Here is a 14,803-nt window from a genome sequence, read left to right as displayed (position 1 = left end):
AGCGGGCGGCAACAGTGGGTAGCTTTTTGATTAGCTCTTTTGATACCTGTGAGCAAGTGTGAGTAAGTTTGAGTTGTTGAGCACGAGCGATGACATGGAAAAAATATAATAACAATAATTTGGCTGATCTCAGAAGAAAGTATGCCCACACTTGTTAGCAATTTGTGGTCGGCGTTAAGTTGGCCACCTAGTATATCTCTTATGTCTCTTAAATTCTCAGCGGTCTCTAATTGTACTCGGAGATTCACCTATAAGTACGCAATTTATTTGGGGTGTGAGCTTCTAAAAGTGCCGTGTGAGAAATGCTACCAGTACCAAAGTGGGGTTATTCGTTTAACTCCCAAATCCTAAAGTGAGATCTTCAACTCTGCGAGCTCTAAGAAAGTAATATTTTTTTCAATAGACACACGGCTTTGTCAAAATTTTAACGACGCGAAAGCTTTGGCCCCTCGCCTTTGTTATTGTTGACGTCTTCGAATTCTCATAAATGGTACTATTAGTTTCAATATTTTTGCAACGAAAAACGTTGATCACCACTCATTATGCCTTAAATAAAAATAATATTTAAAGAACAAGAAACTAAAAATGTTTATGGTTTAGTGAACTTAGATTAATATAATTATTAATTATACAATAATATAAGGTTTTGGGCCAGACCAATAATCTAATGGGAAAGATTTATATTTGATATAAAAGGATATTCAAACTCTATTGTAAGTAGATTTCCAGCCGACAATAACGATTTCCGACCACAGCAAAAACGTGCCGATCAATCTCTTCCAAGGCGTCAATTGTCTCGAACTTACCTACATAGACAATCGACTTCCCACAACCCCACTGAAAATAGTTCGGAGGTGTTAAATCGCACGATCTTAGAGGCTACGCCAAAGGTCCACGTCGCAAACTAATGTGTTCACCAAAAATTTTCTTCATAAGTTGAGGGTTTCGTTGATTGTACGGCATATAGCGCCATCTTGTTGTAACCAAAAGTCGCCCACATCAATATTCTCATATTCAGTCTTTAATCATTACGTTTACCATTGACTGTAACATTATGCACACCAATGTTCGACACGTCAACAATGGCTTGTGGATTATCATCACTCCAACTGGGGAAATTTTGTTTATTAATGTACTTATTCAAGCGCGAGTCAGCTTCAACGCCCATACCCGTGTAATGCAAGTGTTGCTTCTGCGGCATTAATTCTTGCCAAATTACGATTTTGTAAGTCCGAGAACCAAAATCCTTCCGAAAAATTTTCCATGAAGTGTTTGGACAGAACTCCAATTGAAGGCACGTGATGGTGGATGAACTCATTCGGCTTTCTTTGATACTCCACAGCAGTAAAAGTGTCTTCGGGGCGCCCCGTACGACGTCTCTGAGGATGCGCTTTATTCACTGGAGTAAACGTGGTGTGAAAACGATCCATGGTTGCTCAAATTACCAACTCTGCTGGGCGCTTATGTCGACCGAATATTGAACGCAGCGCGTAATACGTCGCGCAAATCGAATTTTGACAATTAATTTGCATGTGGGTGACATAGTTTATCGCAATGTATAATACTGTAGTCAGTCCATGTATTGAAAAGAAAAATTTCACACAACAAAATGATGTTGGCCAAGTTTTGAGAATTTTTCAAGAACTTCTTTTGCAGTGACTTCAATGTCATGATACATGTGCAACAACGCCAGGCCGATCAATCTACCTTGAAGCATGTTCGTCCTCAGCTACGTTTTCATGCGGCGTGTCGAAAAAGAGTGCTCAAAGCTCGCATTCGTTACAAGAAGTGTGCAAAATATGCGAAGAAAACTATGCAATATGGGGTATATGTCTACATTGCAGTTCTTCAACGATTCCAATGCAGTAGTCGATAACTTGTTGACTTTTTACTCTTGCCTTTGCCAGTGATCAAGTTCACCTTTGAGCTTCAAACGTCGCACGGCGTTATTATTATCCAAAAGGACTTCGAATATATCTATCAAGCAGTCAATAAAATTTTGCATTTCTTTGGTTTTCAAAGCACATAGTTTTTCTAGAAGCAGCGAACTCAGTTGTAATCCATCCAATACTTCTCTAGAAAAGCGCGTTTTCAAATCTTTGCCGATTGTATCCAACTGAGAAATATACACTGAAGCCTTATAGTATTTTTCACAAGTTCTCACGCAGAAATTGTCGCGTTTTATTTGTCGGCCGCAGATTCTTGGTTTTTCTTCGTCAACTTAAAGTTTTGCCGAGGGGAGAAATTTCCCCCCTCTGAATCCGCCACTGTGCTGGATCAAAATCATAATAACACTGCTCGACGAATAGCTCTATTTATTTTTGACATTTATTTTGTACAATATATAACTTTATTTGATATGATACTCCATGTATAAGAGTTAAGAATTATAAGAATTAGTAAAAATTAGTTTTAAAGACTTAGTCTCTGTTGAATAATGATTTTATTGCCAAAGGAAGACTCCTTTTCAACCTACATACATTTTGATGAATAATTGTCACGAATGGGATCGATAGAAACTCTTGGACTTGTCTCGTCTAATGGCACTACAGTTATAGTAGATACTATATAAGAATTAGTAAAAATTAGTTTGTTGGTTGTCAAAAGGAGGATATAGATTCTAAAGGATAGTCCATTCATACTAAATATCACTTATTTTAGAAACTTTGCTAAGTGTAGCATTAATTATTAATTATTATGTATTGAAAAGTATTATTGTAATCTCTTGAAGCCTCAAATTGAACTTTGGAATTGAGTAACATAAATAAATATGTACATATGTATGTATGTATGGTATGTAATGTGATGGTTATTCAAATACGATCATGAAGTCTTAATCAACTGATAGCAATTAATTGTACTTTGACAAAATATTATATTTACGTGTAACTAATATTATGAAGAGAAAAGCTGCACCATGAAGCCGCCTTTACACCCTCGTTACACATAGTACACACATGGCCGTAGAGATAAAATCAGAGCTGCGGTATCATCAATACATTTTTATTATACCCTCAACAGAGTATATTAAGTTTGACACGATGTGTGTAACGCGTGGAATTTTAAATATACTATATACTTATGTATGTATATAAAGACGATCTGATTTTTGGAGGATGGAGTCATGTGTAGAAGTTCACGCAAGTGAGGAAAGTTCTCTGATCGCCATTCACTTGGGAGTGGCCAGAAACGATTCTTTTACATATGACTCAAGCAGCTCACGACTTCCGGTCTTTGACCAAGTATCCTCTGGGTAGCCTAAGAACATCCGTTTGATGGCGAGCTAACGTGAGAAGGCGAAAAATCCCCTGCATAGGGTTGTGCGCTGGGTTTGGGACCCGCCACGTAAAAACCTCCCCCAATGAAAAACAACACACAGCCTCGGATGAGAGACCCCCCTTTTGATGACGACCATGGCAAACGAAATAAGGACTATGATTTGAGGGCATGCACCTGGAATGTCCGGTCCCTTAATTGGGAAGGTGCCGCTGCCCAGCTGGTAGATGTCCTCGGAAAGATAAAGGCTGACATCACCGCCGTCCAAGAAATGCGATGGACGGGACAAGGACAGAAACGAGTAGGTCCTTGTGACATTTACTACAGTGGCCATATAAAGGAGCGCAAGTTTGGTGTTGGATTCTTGGTGGGAGAGAGACTCCGTCGCCGAGTACTATCATTCACTCCGGAGAATGAACGTCTAGCCACAATCCGCATCAAAGCGAGGTTCTTCAACATATCGCTGATTTGCGCCCACGCCCCGACGGAAGAGAAGGACGATGTGACCAAAGATGCTTTTTATGAGTGCTTGGAGCGCACTTATGAGAGATGCCCCCGCCACGATGTCAAAATCGTGCTTGGCGACTTCAACGCCAGGGTGGGCAAAGAAGGTATCTTTGGCACTACGGTCGGTAGATTCAGCCTCCACGAGGAAACATCCCCAAATGGGTTGAGGCTGATCGACTTCGCCGGGGCCCGAAATATGGTTATCTGTAGTACTAGATTCCAGCATAAGAAGATACATCAAGCTACCTGGCTGTCTCCGGATCGAAAAACCACCAACCAGATCGATCATGTTGTGATAGACGGAAGACACGTCTCCAGTGTTTTAGATGTGCGTGCGCTCCGAGGACCTAACATTGACTCGGACCACTATATTGTTGCAGCCAAAATTCGCACCCGCCTCTGTGCAGCAAAAAACGCACGCCAACAAACACAAGGAAGGTTCGACGTCGAGAAGCTGCAATCACAACAGACAGCCGAACGATTTTCTACTCGGCTTGCACTCCTGCTCTCTGAGAGCACTCGTCAACAACTTGGTATAAGGGAACTGTGGGATGGCATTTCAAACTCCTTACGTACAGCTGCAACCGAAACCATTGGTTTTCGGAAAGTGCAAAAGAACAGCTGGTACGACGAGGAGTGCCGTGTCGCAGCGGAGAGAAAACAGGCTGCCTACCTCGCAACGTTACGATCGACCACAACACGTTCGGGATGGGACAGATACCGAGAGTTGAAGAGGGAAGCGAGACGCATTTGCAGACAGAAGAAAAAAGAGGCCGAAATGCGTGAGTACGAACAGCTTGATAAGCTGGCCGACAGGGGTAATGCTCGAAAATTCTACGAGAAAATGCGGCGGCTTACAGAAGGTTTCAAGACCGGAGCATACTCCTGTAGAACCCCCAAAGGTGATCTAGCCACCGATGCCCAGAGCATACTTAGATTATGGAGGGAACACTTCTCCAGCCTGCTGAATGGCAGTGAAAGCACAACACCAGGAGAAGACGAACCCGATTCCCCAATCGATGGTGATGGAGCAGACGTTCCATTACCCGGCCATGAAGAAGTTCGAATAGCAATTGCCCGCCTGAAAAACAACAAAGCGGCAGGGGCCGACGGATTGCCGGCCGAGCTATTCAAACACGGCGGCGAAGAACTGATAAGGAGCATGCATCAGCTTCTTTGCAAAATATGGTCGGATGAAAGCATGCCCAACGATTGGAATTTAAGTGTGCTATGCCCAATCCATAAAAAAGGAGACCCCACAATCTGCGCCAACTACCGTGGGATAAGCCTCCTCAACATCGCGTACAAGGTTCTATCGAGCGTATTGTGTGAAAGATTAAAGCCCACCGTCAACAAACTGATTGGACCTTATCAGTGTGGCTTCAGACCTGGTAAATCAACAACCGACCAGATATTCACCATGCGCCAAATCTTGGAAAAGACCCGTGAAAGGAGAATCGACACACATCACCTCTTCGTCGATTTTAAAGCTGCTTTCGACAGTACGAAAAGGAGCTGCCTTTATGCCGCAATGTCTGAATTTGGTATCCCCGCAAAACTAATACGGCTGTGTAAACTGACATTGAGCGGGACCAAAAGCTCCGTCAGGATCGGGAAGGACCTCTCCGAGCCGTTCGATACCAAACGAGGTTTCAGACAAGGCGACTCCCTATCGTGCGACTTTTTCAATCTGCTGCTGGAGAAAATTATTAGAGCTGCAGAACTGAACCGAGCAGGTACAATCTTTTATAAGAGTGTACAGCTGCTGGCGTATGCCGATGATATTGATATCATCGGTCTCAACACCCGCGCCGTTAGTTCTGCTTTCTCCAGACTGAACAAGGAAGCAACGCAAATGGGTCTGGCAGTGAACGAGGGCAAGACGAAATATCTCCTGTCATCAAACAAACAGTCGTCGCACTCGCGACTTGGCCCCCACGTCACTGTTGACAGTCATAACTTTGAAGTTGTAGATAATTTCGTCTATTTAGGAACCAGCGTTAACACCACCAACAATGTCAGCCTTGAAATCCAACGCAGGATTACTCTTGCCAACAGGTGCTACTTCGGACTGAGTAGGCAATTGAAAAGTAAAGTCCTCTCTCGACGAACAAAAACCAAACTCTATAAGACGCTCATAATTCCCGTCCTGCTATATGGTGCAGAGGCTTGGACGATGACAACAACCGATGAGTCGACGTTGCGAGTTTTCGAGAGAAAAGTTCTGCGAAAGATTTATGGTCCTTTGCGCGTTGGCCACGGCGAATATCGCATTCGATGGAACGATGAGCTGTACGAGATATACGACGACATTGACATAGTTCAGCGAATTAAAAGACAGCGGCTACGCTGGCTAGGTCATGTTGTCCGGATGGATGAAAACACTCCAGCTCTGAAAGTATTCGACGCAGTACCCGCCGCGGGAAGCAGAGGAAGAGGAAGACCTCCACTCCGGTGGAAGGACCAAGTGGAGAAGGACCTGGCCTCGCTTGGAATATCCAATTGGCGCCACGTAGCGAAAAGAAGAAACGACTGGCGCGCTGTTGTTGACTCGGCTATAATCGCGTAAGCGGTGTCTACGCCAGTAAAGAAGAAGAAGATTTGATTTAGCCATCACCGGCTGTCTATCCCTCTGTCCATCCGTTTTTCTGTATATACGCGAACTAGTGACTTATCAATTTTTGAGATATCGGTCTGAAATTTTGCTCACATTCTTTTCTTCCAAGGCAACTGCTCATTTGTCGCCGATTCGGACCACTCTAGCTTATAACTGCTATACCAACTTAACAATCAAAATCATATCCTTGAATGGAAAAGTATTTTTATCGATGGAGTACGTTGATATGCAACAAGACAGCGCTACATGCCTTACAGCCAAAGAAACAATCACTACATATATTGAAAGAAACTTTTGGTAGGGCATTATCTTACGTTGTGGGCTCGTAGCGTGGCCTCCAAGATCGAGCGATTTAACATCGCTAGACTAGTTTTTGTGAAGTAACGTGAAGTCGCTTGCCGCAGATACCCCGAGACGATTGACACCCAGGAATGAAATACTCGCCCCATTCTTGTTGATTTACGGCCCAAATTGCTGGAAAATGTGAGCGACTTAATTTTATTCGAACCCACCTCTAGCAAAACCTCAACTTTGTATTAAAACTAAATTCTTGACCATAACATCAAATTAGAATCAAAAAACACTCTATATTTACTTATAACGGGTTATTTTTTTGAGGTTAGAATTTTCATGCATTAGTATTTGACAGATCACGTGGGATTTCAGACATGGTGTCAAAGAGAAAGATGCTCAGTATGCTTTGACATTTCATCATGAATAGACTTACTAACGAGCAACGCTTGCAAATCATTGAATTTTATTACCAAAATCAGTGTTCGGTTCGAAATGTGTTTCGCGCTTTACGTCCGACAAATTTTGTTCAGCGATGAGGCTCATTTCTGGTTGAATGGCTACGTAAATAAGCAAAATTGCCGCATTTGGGGTGAAGAGCAACCAGAAGCCGTTCAAGAACTGCCCATGCATCCCGAAAAATGCACTGTTTGGTGTGGTTTGTACGCTGGTGGAATCATTGGACCGTATTTTTTCAAAGATGCTGTTGGACGCAACGTTACGGTGAATGGCGATCGCTATCGTTCGATGCTAACAAACTTTTTGTTGCCAAAAATGGAAGAACTGAACTTGGTTGACATGTGGTTTCAACAAGATGGCGCTACATGCCACACAGCTCGCGATTCTATGGCCATTTTGAGGGAAAACTTCGGACAACAATTCATCTCAAGAAATGGACCCGTAAGTTGGCCACCAAGATCATGCGATTTAACGCCTTTAGACTATTTTTTGTGGGGCTACGTCAAGTCTAAAGTCTACAGAAATAAGCCAGCAACTATTCCAGCTTTGGAAGACAACATTTCCGAAGAAATTCGGGCTATTCCGGCCGAAATGCTCGAAAAAGTTGCCCAAAATTGGACTTTCCGAATGGACCACCTAAGACGCAGCCGCGGTCAACATTTAAATGAAATTATCTTCAAAAAGTAAATGTCATGAACCAATCTAACGTTTCAAATAAAGAACCGATGAGATTTTGCAAATTTTATGCGTTTTTTTTTTAAAAAAAGTTATCAAGCTCTTAAAAAATCACCCTTATTTTGAATATACATATATACGAGGTCTATTGTAAAGCTACTAAATAGCTGTTCGTCGCGAGTAAGTGTTTTTGATTGGTACAAATTATTCGAAGAGGGTCGAGCGGTTTACGACGAACCATGTCCAGGACGGCCATCAACATTAACTGATGATTAACACGGAATTGGTGTTTGAGAATCGACGATTACCAGTCAGAGATCTTGCTGACATTATTGGAAAACAGAAGGATCTTACGATTCGGAAACAGACGATCAATCGGCCGAACATCGTGACAAAGGTGAGCTGAAGCCGGAAAAACACGTCAAAGCAGGTCAAAAATAAGGGTTATGTTGACAATTTTCTTCGTTTATTGAGGTGTGGTGTACTTCGAATTCTTTCTAGCCGCCCAAACTGTCAACAAGGAATACTATTTGAGAGTTATGCGTCGTTTGCGCGAAGCTATTCCTAAAAAGAGGCTGAAATTATGGGCCCACAACTCTTGATTTTTAAACCACGATAATGCACAGTAGCATATTTAATTTTTTGTGAGTTTTTCGCCAAATTCTCAACCAATATCATGCCGCAGCCACTGTATTTGCCTAATTTAGCTTCGCGTGACTTCTGGCTGTTCAGCAAACTCAAACGACCGAGCCGGGATAACCGTTTTGAGTCAATTGAAGACATTAAACGTGAATCACGAGGCGCATTCAAGGCTTTTCCAGAAATTGACTTTAACAACTGTTTCGAGGATTGGAAATAACATTGGGCACAAGAGGGAATATTTTGATGGGGACGAAATAGATTTTGAAGAATAAAGTAATAATTTTAATAAATACATTTGCATTTATAAAGTACATAAATGTTGTAATCAATAACTAACTCAGTCATTCTGCGGTTATCCAACAAAATTTCAAGAAGATTTGGCATGTTTTCTGACGTAACTGGCTCTTGTGGCTTTCCTAGACCGGAAGCCAAATTTGTGCTGATACGAAGCCAACCTATACTTTTTCGTTGAATATGGAGGGCCAGATATGCCGTTACACTTATCAAGCCATTGATTTCCATCAACGAAGTTTCCATATCAAAGCTTATTGTGATAAAGCTTTCATTTATTTCCGGTCTAACAAAAATAACCGAAAAATGTTACATTGAAGCATTGAAGAAGATTAGATGAAATGTCATGAAACTTTGACAGTATTCTTGAAGTAGAGAAGAGAAGTTTGGAAAATATCATGAATGCTGTAGAAAAAATAAACCATTCTTGGAATGAGATAACAGAAAGATCTCTGAAAGGGTTATGGAAGAAATTTTGTCAGATTTAAGGTGTGGATAAAATAGTGCAACTCGCAAAACAAATTGGTCTATATGAAGTAAATATGGAAGATGTCGAAAAAAGAGTTTAAAAAACAGTAGCTAGTCTTTTTAATGATGAGATCACGGAATTATCTGATAAAAAAAGCAAAAATATCGACAGTAATGATTTGAAGAATAGGAAAAAGACCAATATAAATCAAATGATGGACCAATTTTCTGAAAGTGATCGAAATTTTGATCCAGGAATTTAAAAGCAAGATGGTGTGTTTAGAATTCATTTATCATTTATCACTAACTTCTGATAGAACGCAAAAAGAAACTAATTAACTACTTGTACTCATATAATGACTTCCTCACAAAAAAACAGAAAATTTAAAACAAAAAATATACCGAGTGATCTGACTCAAAAAAAAAACATAATTATTAAACGTATTCAAGATACCAAGTGCAACCAGGTCCTTCTCCACCTCATCTCTCCAACGGAGTGGAGGTCTTCCTCTTCCTCCGCTTTCCCGGCAGGTACTGCGTCTTTCAGAGCTGGAGTTTTCCATTCAGTTTGGACGACATGACCTAACTAGCGTAGCCGCTGTCTTTTAATTCGCTGAACTATGTCAGTCTCGTCGTATAACAGCTCATCGTTCCATCGAATGCGATATTCGCCGTTCCCAATCAGCAAAGGACCATAAATCGTTCGCAGAACCTTTCTCTCGAAAACTCGTAACGTCGACACATCAGATGTAGTCATCGTCCATGGCTCTGCTCCATATAGCAGAACGGGAATAATGAATGACTTATGGAGTTTGGTTTTTGTTCGTCGAGAGAGGACTTTACTTCTCCATTGCCTACTCAGTCCGAAGTAGCAACTGTTGCCAAGAGTTATTTTGCGTTGGATTTCGAGACTTACATTGTTGTTGGTGTTAATACTGGCTCCAAGATAGTCAGAATTATCTACGACTTCCATGTTATGACTGTCAACAGTGACGTGAGTGCCAAGTTGCGAGTACGATGACTGTTTGTTTGATGACAGGAGATATTTCGTCTTGTTCTCGTTCGTAACCAGACCATATTATTCATTTAGCTTTGTTGCTCGTATTATTTTTTCCAACAATAGATTGAGGAAATCACACCACAGGGCGTCTTCTTGTCTGAAACATCTCTTGGTATCGAACGGCTCGAAGATCTCCTTCCCGATCCTGTTGGAGCTTTTGGTGTTGCTCAAAGTCAGGTTACACAGCCGTATTAGCATTGCGAGAATACCAAATTTAGACATACAGGCTGCTCCTTTTCGTGCTGTCAAAATCAGCTTTGAAATCGACGAAAAGGTGGTGTGTGTCGATCCTCTTTTCACGGGTGTTTTCCAAGATTTGGAGCATGGTGAATATCTGGTCAGTTGTAGATTTTTTAGACTAAAGCCACACTGATAAGGTGCAATCAGTTTGTTGACGGTGAGCTTTAAACTTTCACACAATACACTCGATAGAATCTTAAATAAGATGCTTAGGAGACTTTTCCCACGGTAGTTGGCGCAGATTGGGGGGTCTCCCTTTTTGTGGATTGGGCAGAGCACACTTAAATTCCAATTGTTGGGCATGGTTTCGTCCGACCATATTCTACAAAGAAACTGATGCATTCTGATTATCAGTTCTTCGCCACCGTGTTAGAATAGCTCGGCCGGCAATCCATCGGCCTCCGCCCCTTTGTTGTTCTTCAGACGGGTAATAACTATTCGAACTTCTTCATGGTCGGGCAATGGAACGACTGCTCTACCGTTATCGATTGGGGAATCGGGTTCGACATCGCCTGCTGTTATGCTTTCGCTGTCATTCAGCATTCTGGAGAAATGTTTCCTTCATAATTTTAGTATACCTTGGACATTAGTTACTAGATCATCTCTGGGGATTCTACAAGAGTATGCTCCGGTCTTCTTCTGTTAGTGCCGCATTCCTGTACATGTTGCGGTCGATTGTAACGTTGCGAGGTAGACAGTCTGCATTCTCTCCACTTTGGCCACTTGCCAGCTTTTACTCTAATGAGGACATCAACCAGCTGGACAGCGGCACCTTCGCAATTAATGGACCGGAAATTCCAGGAGCATGCCCTTAAATCATTATCCTTAATGCGTTTGCTATGGTCGTCATCAAAAGGGGGTCTCTCTTCCGAGCTTGTTCATTTTTTTCATTGTCGGGTGTTTTTTACGTGATGGGTTTCAAACCTATCTCACAGACTTCGGAGGGATGGTTCGCCTTCCCACTTTAGCTCGCCTTCAAACGAATTTCTTTGGCTACCCAGAGGATACTCGTCTAGGACCGGAAGTAGTTGGCTGCTTGAGCCATATGTAAAAGGAAATGGCAATCAGAGAACTTTCCTCACTTGCGTGAACCTCTATACATGACCTCATCCTCCGATGTCTTACTTTGCTTAAAATACGAAGGTTGAAATATTCAAATATCCGTCTTTATATTAATATGTTCCTTAGGATCAATAGATTAGCGGAGCTTGATGTCCGGTTGTAAATTCTAAGGTATCAGGTTTGTAAATAATGCATTGAAAATACGATTGAATCAACAATTAATAATAATATTATTTTTTTCAAATTTCTATTCCCAAATACTAAATTGAAAGATTAAAAATGGAAATTTTAATCTCGAAAAACTATAAAGGAACTGACACGAAAGCATAAAATAATAGTTACAAAAGAGCCCCTTACCAAAAAAAAACAAAAAATTGATTTCCTTTCTTGTTGTCAAAGGCAACTAACCTTTCATTGTATAATACAGCATTAAAAAACGATAATTTGGTAAAAAGTTTATATATGTATGTATGTATATTAAAAATAAAAAATAATATTAATAATGCTTAGAGCTATATTGCTACACTTTAAAAGTATTGGCAAATGAATTAAATGCAAAATAGTAGTTTGACTTTCACAGCTTTTTAAACAGACTCCAACAACAGGGCGATACCTTGACCGCCGCCAATACATGCTGAACCAATGGTGTACTTCAAGTTCTTGCGCCTGTAAATAAGTGATTGCACAATAAAAATTCAATTCACTACAACCAAAATGCGTTAAATACTTACTTCATTTCGTGCACCAAATGACCAGTAATGCGTGAACCACTTGCACCTAATGGATGACCAACGGCTATAGCGCCGCCATTAACATTCAACTTTGATACATCCAGACCCAGCGCATCAACACAGGCAAGCGTTTGAGCGGCAAAAGCTTCGTTAATCTATTAAAAGTAAGAAAGAATACATATAATAAATATTTCATGAAATGCTTTGAAAGTTTCACAGCAATCACCTCAATAAGGTCGATGTCCTCCAATTTCTTGCCACTAACTTTGAGTACATTTTGAATGGCTGGCACTGGACCATAACCCATAATTTCTGGTTTCACACCAACGAATGAGTAAGCAACAAGTCGTGCAAGTGGCTTCAAATTATACTCCTTCACAGCTTCTTCAGAGGCGACGATAACAGCAGCCGCACCATCAGAAATACCCTATAATGAGAACATTGTTAAAAAATACCAAATGATTATAATGAAAATATTTAATTTACCGAAGCTGTGCCAGCAGTGACTGCGCCATTTTTCTTGAACAGTGATGGCAGCTTAGCCAATCCCTCAATTGTGGTTTGTGGCCTTGGGTGTTCATCAACAACAAAATTGACTTCTTTACCCTTCACTTTCAATTTAATGGGTGTAATTTCGCTATTAAAAACGCCTTCCTTTTGTGCTCTTGCCCAATTTTGCTGCGAACGAAGTGAAAATTCATCGACACGCTCACGTGTGATTTTGAATTGTTCAGCTAAATTCTCGGCAGTTAACGCCATAGGTAATTTGCAGTATGAATCAGTTAGTCCAGACCACAAAGAATCTTCTAAATTGTAGTTAGCGCCTAAAGTAGTGCCAAAACGGATGTTGCGTGCAACAAATGGTGCCTGTGACATATTCTCGACACCACCGGTTAACGCCACCTTAGCACTGCCCACCAAGATGTCCTGTGCGCCGTTCACAATAGATTGAAAGCCAGAGCCACATAGACGGTTAATTGCTAGTGCTGGTGTCTCAATTGGTATGCCACAATTAAGACTGACGTGACGTGGCAAGTAAATGCCATCTGTGGCGGAAGCCTGCAAAAGGATGTGGAGCATTAAATAAATGACATTTTGCTTAACATAAAATAAATTTTTGTTTATATTTAATATTTAAGAATTCAACAAGGATTATTCTAAGAAACAATTTATATTATTGATTATATAGATTCACTTAGTATCATTAATATTCTTGTCCGAAATATTTATATTAACATCAAACCAATTATGTACACAATCTTGGTTGTACACAATCTCTCATCGACAGTGAAACGTGGTGGCGGCGATGTAATTTTGCTATGGGGGTGTATGTCGGGCAGCGAAAATAGATTTTATTGCCACCAAAATGGAAAAGTTTATTTAAACATTTTGAAGCAAATTATGAAAGAAAGTGCTAGATAATTGGGGTTACCTAGAGGGTTTTTATTTTCAAGAAAACGACCTAAAGCACATTGCTGACGTCATGCATCTTTGGCTACTTCAATCACAATCAACGGATCTCAACCCTATAGAGCACTTGTGGGCACTCTTGGAACAAAGAATTCACATTCATAACATTACCAGCAAGGAGATGCTGAAAAATTACTTCTTGGAAGAACGGTCCAAAATATCCGCGGTTAAGGCATTGAAAATTGTTCTTTCCATGTCCAGAAGGCTTGTTTATGTTCGAAAACACGGGTTCATCTCACTAGTTACTAATTTTTTTACGTATAGTATATTATGTTAAACATTCATTATAATATGTAACTTTAAACTATAAAATATCTAATATTTTACGTTCCCTTAGTTTTGTTGAAATATCTTGTATATTGATATATTGGGTATATATATGGTATAAAACCAACCAGAAACTTGAGATTCTTTTAGAGATATTGACTCGACCTTATCAAGTTTTGGTATTACGGCATATTACCAGATAATAATTTTTTTAAGATATCTCAAGTATGGATCGGTATATGTTGTAGAAAATTAACCGGAAGTTCGAAAACCTTATATTGGGGAATGTCATTATCATGAAAATATTCTCTCCAAATTCCGATACTAGACCTTTACTTCCGGTATAAATTAGCCACAGGCACTGGAGTACACATATTCGTTATATGGGATCTTGAAAAGTTATAGTCCGATTTCGATAATTTTTAGACGCGATATGGAATACGAAAAAGGCACAATTTTCTTGACTCCCGATTTAGAAACTGTATAATGAGAGAATTAAATGGAATTCAAAATTGTTATACATATATGCGAAAATCATGTGGTTAATATCGGATAAGATCGGATTTAACCTAAGTGGGCGATGCTATGTCACATTTCGGTAGCTGCTTTCATGAAGCCCCTCGATGCAATATACACATAACCGTTGCTTAATGGAGACTAATGGGTCTTTCAATCACTCCTGGGTGACATTGGTTCGCATTTGTTAGATCAGTAGAAATATAGATCGGAGTTGCAGAATCTGACTCA

The 14,803-nt window shown here is 40.5% G+C and overlaps 1 protein-coding gene across 1 annotated transcript; it reads right to left on the bottom strand.

The window, feature by feature from the left end:
* Positions 1 to 12,053: 12,053 nt before the first annotated feature.
* Positions 12,054 to 13,378, bottom strand: LOC105223749 (3-ketoacyl-CoA thiolase, mitochondrial; the record flags this gene model as incomplete). The annotated part of the gene is given in 4 exon segments (XM_049456384.1): positions 12,054 to 12,254; positions 12,320 to 12,474; positions 12,546 to 12,746; positions 12,806 to 13,378. Coding segments are annotated over 4 exon segments (1,011 nt in total), but the record flags the coding sequence as incomplete, so codon positions are not given.
* Positions 13,379 to 14,803: the final 1,425 nt, after the last annotated feature.

Source organism: Bactrocera dorsalis, chromosome 1, assembly GCF_023373825.1.
Source record: "Bactrocera dorsalis isolate Fly_Bdor chromosome 1, ASM2337382v1, whole genome shotgun sequence".
Classification (NCBI taxonomy): Eukaryota; Metazoa; Arthropoda; class Insecta; order Diptera; family Tephritidae; genus Bactrocera; species Bactrocera dorsalis.
The sequence above is the reverse complement of the archived record's forward strand: the minus strand, read 5'-3'. Positions and strand labels throughout refer to the sequence as shown.